This window comes from Ursus maritimus, unplaced genomic scaffold, assembly GCF_017311325.1.
Source record: "Ursus maritimus isolate PB19 unplaced genomic scaffold, ASM1731132v1 scaffold_25, whole genome shotgun sequence".
Taxonomy (NCBI): domain Eukaryota; kingdom Metazoa; phylum Chordata; class Mammalia; order Carnivora; family Ursidae; genus Ursus; species Ursus maritimus.
In genome coordinates this window covers 23,316,043-23,327,923 of record NW_024425008.1, presented here as the reverse complement: position 1 = coordinate 23,327,923, position 11,881 = coordinate 23,316,043, and the positions used below count along the sequence as shown (strand labels likewise).

Genomic DNA, 11,881 nt, shown 5'->3' with positions numbered 1-11,881 from the left:
GGAAATACGGAATGCCTCATGAATGTGTGTGTCATCCTTGCGGGGGCGTGCTTCTCTGTATCGCTCCAATTCTAGGGTATGTGCTGCTGGAGCAAGCACTATTTCTGGACTTTCTATTATGTCTTATTTGTTCTCTCTGACCATTCTAATGCCAAATGCACTCTTGGTTACGACAGCTCTGTAGGAAGCTTTGAAATCTGGTAGTACCACTTCTTTTTCAAAATTGTTTTGGCTAGTCTAGGCCCTTTGTATATCCATATACATTTTACCAACTTGCCAATGTCTACCAAAAAAGCACACTAGCGATCTTTTTCAATGCTTGCAACCCTTCACTGGTTTTCCCCAATGTGTAAGATCACCGCTCACCCCAACAGCCCAGCACAGCAAGCCTCTGGTCCCTCCTCGTCAGCCGGCCTTGTCATCCCCCACTTTGCTCCCAGAGCATCGGCCGCACTCTCCACGCTCTCGTTTGGATCCTCCATGCCTTAGAAAAGTTTTCTCTGTCACCTCTAAACCACATACTGGATACACGTTTTTATCACGCTCTTTACTTTTCCTTCGCAACACTTACCAGTTTGCAAAATGATATACGTGTCCATATGCTTATTTGTTTACTATTTGTTTGCTGCTGGTATTGGTCATGCTCAGGGCAGTGCCTGGCATGGAACGAGCACTCAGTGTTTATTGGTTGAATGAATAAAGGCAGAGATAGCTTTCTGAATAGTTTATTTGCGCAAAACAATATATTTGCATGGGATGATTCTTAAGTCATCTCAAGGAGTTCCCCTTCGGTTCTTAACATGGGCTCTCAAACAGATACATCTAACCCAACCCGTCAATTACAGCTTCACAGTCATCCAACGAGGTTAAAAAAAAAATCATCTGGCAAAAAAGGGAGACGGAGGTAAGGGGGAAAGAGAAGAGTGCCATTTTCACACATTACTAGAATTTAAAATTTTTTATTTACATTTCCCCCTCTCGCTTTCTCAGATTATATAAGCATCACAGCAATAGAGAGGGATTATCACAGCACCTCTTGCAAAGTCCAGTTTACAGGCAAATTGGTCAATGGAAAAATAAACGCCAACAAAATAAGATCTCAGCTCCCCATAAACCATTGCTCTTTCCCCCTTCTCTTAATGTTTGCTACCTTTACACAGAGAGGGATCATCAAGACTGTGTGGGCGCGCTGGCTGACCGGAAAGAACCATCTAGGAGGCTTATCATCATTCCAACCACTGGTTTAACGTCACTGAGGTAACATGACATAATGTTAAGGGTGAAGACAAGTTACCACTCCACCCCAGTCAGGAATACGTCCCACATCCCCTTAGAAGGCCTGCGCCGAGCCACTGAGCTTCGAGCTTCACACAAGAAACCTGAGAACTGTGGGGAAATAGACTCTGAACGGACTCTAGGTTCCTGGTGCAGAGAGGATCCACTTATCCATGGAGAAGGCAACAAGCAAGGACACTGAGCACATCAGGGTACTGTTCTCGTCTTTCCCTTGCATTCAACTTCCCCACAATGTCTCTGAAGAAACAGAGCTTTGGGTATTGCTTCATCAAAAACGCAGAACCGCCCTAGAAGAACCATTGCATTCTTTACGGTCAGTTTATTAGAACTTATCACACCACAAAGAGTCACAGTTCAAGGCCATCTATCACACGTAAGATGTAGTAAACCAGATCTTGCCCATGCCCCCCCCCCAGCCACTCCCTAGGGCGGACAGGGAATATCTCCAGACTCAAGAGAAGACTAGAATAATAAACAGCTTCAGTAAGTCCGCAGGCTAACTCCTTTGGGCGTCCCCCCCAAACAATCTATAGCAAAAGGTGCTTGGAAAACAGAAGTCACTGGAAATGACAGAAGGGGCACCCTTCTCCATACAATTAAAACAAAAGGATCATTGGCTCATCCTAGCATTTCTCCTGTATGATAAGGCAGGAAGCCAGCCTTCTAATGAGGCTATCCGGGCACATGGTAATTGGGTAGGAGCCTGAACACTACATTTCCTGTGGATAAAGCTGAGGAGAGAATCAGATACGCTTTTCTGCACGTGGAAGGTATTCTGATTAACTGGCTTAATGGAGGAAGATGCCTGCCGGCCGGGCACTGACCTTCCGTTAAGCAGGTAGCAGCAGATCTGTAGTTCCGGGGCTGCCTTTAAGCCCATAGCTGCTCAGCAGCCAAGAATCCTCACTTGATTTTCCTAACTCCCCCTTCACGACCCGTCTGGGCTGTGCCGAGTTTACCTGTGTGAAAACGCTCAACGGTTCTGATCTTCATGAAGACAGACGTTCAGAAGGAAAGGCCCCTACGCTCTTCCCCCTTGGCTGACCGCACGGGTTACGACCAGGAGAGATGAAAGGCCATCCTAGCTTACCTCGAACACCAGGAAAGGAGAGACACCCTGGGACTCAGGTCACAGCAGTTCTTTATACGAGAGAACCGAGAGCCAGTGCAGTTGTATCTACAAATTCTTACAGAATAAGAATTACCCCAACTCTTTGTCTTCACTGCTGCTTCCCAATCCAGGACAACTAGCGGCCAGAGAGCCTCACCAGTTTGCAAAGGGAGCAGGGTTGGGGGGAGAAACAGGGAGGTAGTGGTAGACAGCATCGCTTTTTCCCCTTCCCTGAGAAGCCAGGAAATCTCTCCATGTGAGCCATTCTTCCTCCTGGTTTTCACTCACAGAAATAGAGCAAAGCATATTAAACAACTACAAAATTCAGCCAGATTGGACTAGTCATAACAAACTGAGACACAGGCTCCCTCAAGCAGAGAAGAAAGAAGTCCCCTGACTCCTCCTGAAATGGAAGGCCAGGGTCCCAGGACAGGGTATCTGACCTAGTGATCCTCCGAATACCGTACCGCCACGTAGGTTTTCTCTGGAACTGAAATTCCAAAACTCAAGAATGGGAAGGTTCAGAAAGAAAAGGCCAAATGCAGGATGGAGGGGATTATAGAGACAAATCATTGGCACAATATTCCATTCCTGGGCTTCTGAAAGGGCGTTAAGCAAACACAGCCCTTAGCCATCATATAGAGTATTTCTGCTCACCTTCCGTGACAGATTCAGGAAGAAGCGTGTCCGGACCATCTGAAGTCCTCGCCCTGTCACGAAAGTTTACGAAAGTTTAAGATAGTAACTGCAGGACTAGGATGCCAAGTTCTTCAAAAAAGCAAGCAGTACTTTGTGGTTCTGGAGACTAGGGTGATTTTTAAAGGGAAGACATTTTCCAGAGTAAAGCAGAAAGTTAAAGTGCTCCAAGGACCCTGCCCCTGAACGCACTCTTTCACTCTTTACTGGCTGTACAGTGTGCGCCATATTCTAGGGTAAAACTTTTAAAAATAAAGGTGGGAGGAGAGTCTGCCACTGCCTCTTGACCCATTCTTTGTGATTCTGAGGTCTCCTAGTTAAAAATTTCCTGGTTTCTGATGTGATCTGCAGAAAAAGGTCTTACAAGCCTAAAATGGATAAAGGCAATGCTAAATAGTAAGAGGGGTGAGAGAAAGTGGTAAGGATTAGTCACATCTCTATTGACGGACTCCGATGATCAGCTCTGGTAGTAACCGTTAGCCGACACCTGTGTGCATCCCCCATCAGATTCGTGAATCAGGCTGCGTTCAACCATGCACGGAACAATGCTTAGGTCTCCTCATTCCCAGTGACTGTACTTATATACGTCCCCCAGTGCTTGGTTAAACAAGGAGCCCTGCGATACAACTGGACTCTAGATTTATATTACAGTTTCCAAGAAGAGACAACCAGCATGTAAAACATTTTGTCTTCTCGAAAGCAGAGGTCCTGGGTGGATCACAGTTTTGTCTCTTCAAAATAAACTTGTAACTTAACTACATTTATTCTGACATAACTTTGCACTAGCAAAGTGAGATATATATATCATGTATTGAAATGCCCATACTGACATTTTAAATTGCAGTGACTTCATGCAAACCAAAGTAAAAAGAGTAGCAAGTTAAGTTCATTGCTTGACGTTTGTCACTTTTGCAAACCCTACACCCTTTGATAAGTGACTGCAGCGCAAAAGCTGTCTGGTGTTCTAGTGGGGTTCTACAATGAGGAACGAGATGTAAAGGTTAGCAATGTTTATTCTACAGGACTAGTGACTTAGTTACCGCAATGTCTTTTTTTTTTAACTTCAGTTTGTCCAGGCTAACTGCAGTCCCTGCATTTCTACTTGGTTCTTATATTAGCCTTTTTCTATTCTTTAAAAAAGTAAAACAAAACCTTGGAATATTTCAAAGGCTGAAGGCTCTCGGATGCTGTGAGTGACCAAAGGGAACTTAAGACATGAAAACGAAACTTCGACAATCCTGTTGCTCCCATCCTCCACCACCTGCGTCTGCACAAACACCAAGCGGATGACAAGGAGCCCAGGAGAATTTCTACCAATACAAGGAGTGATTTCAAAAATACAGACGTGCAAAGCTACTTTCACACAGTGTTTTTCCATTCTGTTCCTGATCCTTCCCCCATATTACTCGATGGCTACTATATAAGACTATAAAAGACAAGCTGGTTTTGGGTTTAAGTCAAAAGTTCTCTTCACTTAAGCTTTGGTCAACAGAAAAAAAGGAAGAGCTTTAACGTGGTGGTTTTCAGATTTGTTCTTTGGTCAAGCAGTATAAAAGCTCTCTGGAACTAGTGCCCTTACCTGGTATGAAGAGCGTCAAACTAGAGGATCCCAGTTTAGTAAAGAGATAAGTGTTCAGAATTTCTTAGGGGGGAAGAGAAAAAAAAAAAGACAAAGAGAGACCCTAAACCCCAGATGCCAGATTAGAATTGTCTTAGGACACTAAGAGTAAAGGAGAACGAGCGCTCAGAAAAGAAATATTTAAATGGGTCAGCTTCTAAAAAGAGTAAGTTAATAACTTTAATCCTTAAACAGGAACATGACAACTGACTTCTGAGCAGAGGATTTACCAACATTTTCCTTTATCAGTTTAAATCCTAATCTGGACCCAGCCCCAGGCAGAGGCGGTCGCAATTCTGAGAAGCAGAGAACAGTAAGAACCGAGCACAGACGTTCTGCCAGCTCTGTCCCCGAGGCCCGGCCCCGCACCCCTGCAGGACAGCTGCACACACACAACACAGTGAGGCGGGGGTCAGCCTCACCATACTGGTCTGGCCAGGGTAGGATGAGGGTGCTTTCCGCGCAACTGAAGTGTTCTGTTTAGAGCTCAGGAAGAACCCAGAAACTGGACATACCCCTCAGACAGTGACCATCATCAATATCTGATGGTGAAAGAAGAAATCACCTGGTGACCAGAACAAGACCAAACCTTGGGAAGCTCCTCGCCAGGGGCAGTTACACGACGAGGGGCAGTTTTTAGCAATGTTAGTTTCATGGTTTTCCTTAAACAGCTGAACATCAGACGAAAGGGAGGACACTTTGGTTGAATACTTGACTGGTTTAGTAAGGATTCCAAGGTTGGCGGCCTCTGAGACCTGGATTGGAAGTAAGTGGAAGGCACTTGCTCCCTGGGGAGGAGGGCTGGGTGAGTCTGGAGGCTGCAGGGCCAGGGCCAGCGGGAGCTTTGGATGGGCCAAGTCTGCAGGCGGTGGGGAGAGGGTAACGGCCTGTGTGGTTAGCCAGGGCCAGGCTACGGTCAGCGTGATTTCATAAGAAGAAGAGTTATAAAATAAAACATTTTTAATGGACAAAACAGTAGAGTGGGTCACCTCTTTTCTTTAAAGGTGAAATGTAGCAAAGGAAGAATGTGAAGCAGTTTTTGACTATTTACAAAATGCCATTTAGAACGAGGTGGCCACCGTCAGTAGTTGAGGAAATGTCTTTCACGTGAGATGGCCACAGAAGTCTGGTTCCTGGAACTGGCTCAGAAAGGCCACACACTGTCCTGGGTGAGGGAGAGTTCCTCCAAGGGAGCACCAAAAAGGCTCAGTCTTCTGTTTCTTCATAGGTAGTCTCGTCAAAGGGCCTGTCCAGTAGAGGCACCAACCGATGACGGGAATACTTCAGTTGCAATAGGTCCCCAACTTCATCTATCTCCTTTAAAGCCTAAAATACATAAGAGCAGAGCTTAGTCGGAGCCAGTAGGATGCAGGCATGCCTGGTGCTTTATGTTTCTAAAAACATTCATGGCAAGGGCGCCTGGGTGGCACAGCGGTTAAGCGTCTGCCTTCGGCTCAGGGCGTGATACCAGCGTTCTGGGATCGAGCCCCACAACAGACTCCTCCACTGTGAGCCTGCTTCTTCCTCTCCCACTCCCCCTGCTTGTGTTCCCTCTCTCGCTGGCTGTCTCTATCTCTGTCAAATAAATAAATAAAATCTTAAAAAAAAAAAAACATTCATGGCAAGATTATCCACTAGCGGGACCGTTTGTGTTTAGTGCATTAACTGATCAGACGATAGGACGGCTGTGGAAAGAGCTGCTCTTTGAGCGAGAACATCAGGCCGGTCATGAATAATGGGTTGTGGAGAGCAGTTACGCAGGAGAAGGGGTGCAGTTCATCAAAGTATGCCGTGCCTAGGAGAAAAACGAATATGCGTCCTGAACTGGCCAGGCTGGCTACACTGTCACTTGTCCTTTCATACTTCAGTCTGTGCTGTTTCTATTTTACTACAAGAAAACCGACGGCAAGTCTCGTTGAGATGCCTCCTAGCACAAGATGAAGACAGCCCCAAAGCGGACCGCGGCTCAGACTTAGTGAGACAGTAGGGAAGCCGTTAGGAGACTCTGGGTAAGTGACACACGGGGTGGAGGTGAGGCAGCAAGAATGCACAGAGCCAGGACTCAAACTCAGGCATGAGTCTGAACTTTAAAACTCTAACCTTGAGAGATCTCCTCTTCCCATCAACAACTATCTCAGTATACATTTCTTTTTCTTACAAAACTTGCTCTTTTGTTTTTAAAAAAAATTCAAGCACTAAGAAAAGTTATGAAATGAAAAGTCTCTTCCTGATTGCTTCACCCGTAAGCTCACAGAGTTAACCTTTAAAAACAGCGGCACAGAGAGTCAGAACAAGAAGGGGATATGTGTTCACGATTTCTCAGGAAAAATCTAATAGAAGGACGTGGATACTCGAAGCCCCAGATACTCCTCAGAGAAATCCAAAGAAGACTGCAAAAATATTGCAATCCTAGGTTCCAGGGCTTTTTAATAAGAGCACCTCACTCAGGCCACACACTGCAGTTTCCGTGGCAGCTTTCCAGCCCTATTATTCACTCCCCCAGCACCTGTGGATGGTACCCAGTGGATCCATGATGAATCTGGGGGGGAAGGGCCTTAGCTCTGGAGACAGGGCTCCCTCCACGACACCACCTCATTAGGTAACGGTGAGGCGGGCAGCAGCTGCTGGAGTGTGACTCTCCAAATTCCCATCACGTCATAGCCGTCTGTCCTCTCTTACGGTCGCACTTTCGTATGAAAATGCACACCTCCCACTTCTACTTCATAACGGGCGTCAGCCAGCTGAATGTTAGTAAAAGACACATTTACCTGTTCTTTTAACTTTTATTTTATCTTTTAAAAAGATGTTATTTGAGAGAGAGAGAGAGAATGAGTGAAGAGGGAGAAGCAGACTCCCTGCCAAGCAGGAAGCCCAATGTGGGGCTCGATCCCAGACCCAGAGATCATGACTTGAGCCGAAGGCAGACACTTAATCAACTGAGCCACCCAAGCACCCCGAAATTTAACTTAAAAATCAGTGTTTGTTTGTTCTCTAATAAATAAAATTAAAAAAAAAATCTTAAAAAAGAAAAATGAAAAGAAAAGAAGAGTGATATCTCTGAGAAGAGGTTTAACTGAAAGCTCCATATGGAAACAACTGAAGATTGAATTTCAGCTGGGAGAACCCATTAAGCATTTATCCCCCTGACCTCTGATATAGGATTTATTAATTTAAAACAACACATGACTTAATAAGAACACAAAGTAAAAGACATTTATGAACTCTGACTTTAGAATTTTTTTTATCTATGTAAAAAAGAAAATGAATAGACAGAAAAAACCCACAGTAGCCCAAAGGGATCTAGATTTCATGATTTCCTCTGATCTCATACCAAATATTTCAAATAAATAGGTTTTTTTTTTTTTTTTTTTTTTTTTTTTTACATAAAACTGTAACTAGAAATTGCTGGTTTGCCATTATGTGGGTCACCTGGTTTGAGCAGGAATAAGGGACTGTTAACAATTAGCAAATAATCTACACTCAGCCACTGGATCACAGGGTGAGATGGTTCATAGGGGGGAAAACACGTAAATCATAGAGCTGAGTTTGGTCCTTGAGTAAGAATACTCTAGGACAGCTGTGCCCCAGAGCTGATCGATAACCTTGCTTTTCTCATATTTAAAAATAACAGTTTTATTGTGATACAATTCACATGCCATAAAAGTCACCTTTTTAAAGTGTACAATTCAGTGCTTAGTATAGTCACAGAGGTGTGTAATTTTCATCAGCATTTAAAGTACTACCACCTTAAAAAAAGAAACCCCATATTCACATCCTCATCCTTGTGTTCCCCAGGCCCTGACAACCATCAATCTATTTTCTGACCCTATGGAGTTATTTGCCTATTCTGGACATTTCATAATGTGGTCTTTCGTGCCTGGCTTCTTTCACTTAGCATAATGCTTTCAAGGTTCATTCACGTTGTAGGGCTCCAACTTCATTTTTTGCATGTGGTTATCCAGTTGTCCAGTACCATTTGTTGAAGAGACTATTCTTTCCCTAGTAACTAGTCTGGGGTCTCTTGTAGAAAATCAATTGGCCATAGATGCTTGAGTGTATTTATGGACTCTCTGTTCTCTTCAACCATTGGTCTACATGTCTATCCTTATGCTAGGACCCCACTGCCTTAATTACTGTAGCTTTGTAGTAAGTTTCACATCTGGGAAGTTTGACTCCTCTGACTTAGATTTTCTCTCTCCGTACTGTTTTGGCTATCTGCGGCCCCTTAACAGTTCCATATACACTACTTTTTAAAAGCCAAGTCAAGCTTTTAAACATCTAAAAAGAAGAGAATGGTAGAAAAGCTGGTATCAGTGGGTTAAAAAAAAAAAACAATCCATGCAGAAATTGCCAGTAAGATTTCTGAGAAATGGGAAAACGACTGAAAAAAATCTGAAAGGCACAATCAAAACAAAGAAAAAGAAAGATACAGTATCAAAAATAAACTGAATCCGGGGCGCCTGGGTGGCACAGGGGTTAAGCGTCTGCCTTCGGCTCAGGGCGTGATCCCGGCGTTACGGGATCGAGCCCCACATCAGGCTCCTCTGCTATGAGCCTGCTTCTTCCTCTCCCACTCCCCCTGCTTGTGTTCCCTCTCTCGCTGGCTGTCTCTATCTCTGTCAAATAAATAAATAAAATCTTTTAAAAAATAAATAAATAAATAAATAAACTGAATCCAATTTTCCTGTGTCAGAATGTGAATAAGAATATACTTGTGGAACTTTTGTTATACAGAAATAAGGAAGAAAAATCAGTCTTCAGCTGCTAGAAATAAAAATGTCAATTAAATTGCTACAATGAACTCTTAAAACCATGTACTCATAATATTAAGATTAGTAGCTCTCCAATGAATTAATGGTTACTTCTAGCAACTGCAGCTGACCCATGAACAACGAGGGTTTGAACTGTGTGGGTCCACTTATATGCGGATTTTTTTTGATAAATATAGTACTACAAATGTCTTTTCCTTATGATCTTCTTAATAACATTTTCTTTTTTCTAGCTTACTTTATTGTAAGACTACAGTATAGAATACATATATCATTTACAAAATATGTGTTAAGTGCCTGTTTGTGTTATCAGTAAGGCTTCCAGATGACTAGTACTTAAGTTTGGGGGGAGGCAAAAGTTACATGTAGTTTTTTTTTTTTTTAAAGATTTTATTTATTTATTCGACAGGATAGAGACAGCCAGCGAGAGAGGGAACACAAGTAGGGGGAGTGGGAGAGGAAGAAGCAGGCTCATAGTGGAGGAGCCCGATGTGGGGCTCGATCCCATAACACCGGGATCACACCCTGAGCCGAAGGCAGACGCTTAACCGCTGTGCCACCCAGGCGCCCCACATGTAGATTTTTTTTACTTAGGGATGCGGGGCATGTTAGCTTCCCTAAACCGCAGCTCCCCCATGTTGTTCAAGGTCAACTGTAATTCTATGCAAATATCACATTCTAGAGTTCTATGAACTCCCAGAAAGCAATACTTATTTAAAGTCTGAAGTCTTGGGCATGAAATAATAGCATGTTAAGAGAATATCACAAGATAAGAATAAATTCAGAGACCATAATTAAATTCGGCAATTATGAGCCCTTACTACGTGCCTGGCACTGTGGTAGGTCCTGGAGATATAGAATGACCAAAAGAGACTTAGTCTCTGCCCTCAAGATTTATCCAGTGGAGAAGATTGCCAATAAATAATTCCAGGTGGAAAGGATTTACTAAGGGGGAATCTCAAGATTCCAAGGCAACGGCAAGCAGGAGGACTGGGGAACACCCTTGACCAAGTTTCCTTTTATTTAAAAGTGGAGATGTGAAGAATCAGTAGGGAGTCAGCCAGGCAAGGGAGAGAGAGGGCTCAAGACAGAAAATTCTACAGAGACAGAACATACAAGAAGGCTTGCAGTAGAAACAGCTAGAGTACAAAGAGAGACAGTTGTAGAGGCCATAATAAGGGAGAGCGTGGAATAAGATAAAGCCATTAATTCCCCCAGAACCTTGAGCGCACAGGGTCTAGTGGGCAATGCTAATGGTTTTGCATTTTTTTTGGGTAAATAGCAATGTTTTAAGCAGCATCGCATATTCCCTCCTCTATTTTACCAGTTAATACCTCAGGTGCTCAAAGAACTTCAGAATCAACAGATGGTCAAGTTCATCTGCTATCCAGGCCTCCTGAGTATAGGTATGTTTCTATCAAGGTGAGAATGTCTACTTACAGTATCAAGTATTTCTTTGGTATGAGCTGCTGACAGGCAAAACCTGGCTCTGGACTCAATAATTGGAGTAGCAGGAAATCCCACCACAACCACGCCGATATTCCGCTTCAGCATTTCCCGTCCAAAGGCGCTGCGAGGGGAAAACAGAAGAATTATAAACCACCGTACCAAGGTCTTGTGGTCCTGAATGATTTAAACACTTAGGTGATATAGACATTGGAGACTTCTATTAGGAATTTCCTCTAACTTCTTTTCAAGTCCAAATTGCCAGATTTAGGGGCACCTGGGTGGCTCAGTCGGTTACGCAGCTGACTCTTAGCTCAGGTCACGATCTCGGGGTCCTGGGATTGAGCCCTGCATTGCAGCATTGCATCGGGCTTTGCTCTCGGTGGGGAGTCTGCTTGTCTCCCTCCCCCTCTGCCCCACTGCTGGCGCTCACATTCTCTCTCAAATGGATAAATAAATCTTAAAAAAAAAAAAAAAATTGCCAGGGGCGCCTGGGTGGCTCAATCTGTTGGGTGTCTGCCTTCTGTTCAGGTCATGATCCCAGAGTCCTGGCATCAAGTCCCGCATTGGGCTCCTTGCGCAACAGGGAGCTGCTTCTCCCTCTGCCTGCCACTCCCCCTTTTTGTGCTCTCTCTGAAAATAAATAAATAAAAATCTTAAAAAAAGAAAAGATTAGGGATGCAGAGGATCTGCTGTAACGTGGACATCTTTCTGCTGGCAGAATGGCCGACCAGCATTAGCCCTCTAGACCAGGCGCTTCTTTTTCTTTTTCTTTCTAAGTTTATTTATTTCAGTGATCTCTACAACCACCCGGGATCAAGAGTCACACGCTCCTCCGACTGAGCCGGTCAGGTGTCCCAAAGACCAGGTATTTCTTTGATTCACTTGGGTGTTAAGCGCCTTTGGAATTTAGGGTTTCCTTTGGTTTTGTGAGGCAAACTCATC

The 11,881-nt window shown here is 44.0% G+C and overlaps 1 protein-coding gene and 1 pseudogene across 1 annotated transcript in view; both read right to left on the bottom strand.

The window, feature by feature from the left end:
- LOC121105304 lies at positions 1-99 on the bottom strand (annotated as a pseudogene).
- A 610-nt stretch (positions 100-709) lies between these two features.
- The window catches only part of SPTLC2 (serine palmitoyltransferase long chain base subunit 2), a 97,167-nt gene continuing 85,995 nt past the window's right edge, over positions 710-11,881 (bottom strand). The window contains exons 11-12 of the mRNA XM_040641602.1: positions 10,931-11,060; positions 710-6,047 (exon numbers count right to left, since the gene is read on the bottom strand). Of these exons, the coding sequence (XP_040497536.1) occupies positions 5,928-6,047; positions 10,931-11,060 (250 nt within the window). The 3' untranslated portion in view covers positions 710-5,927. The remainder of the gene's footprint in view (positions 6,048-10,930; positions 11,061-11,881) is intronic.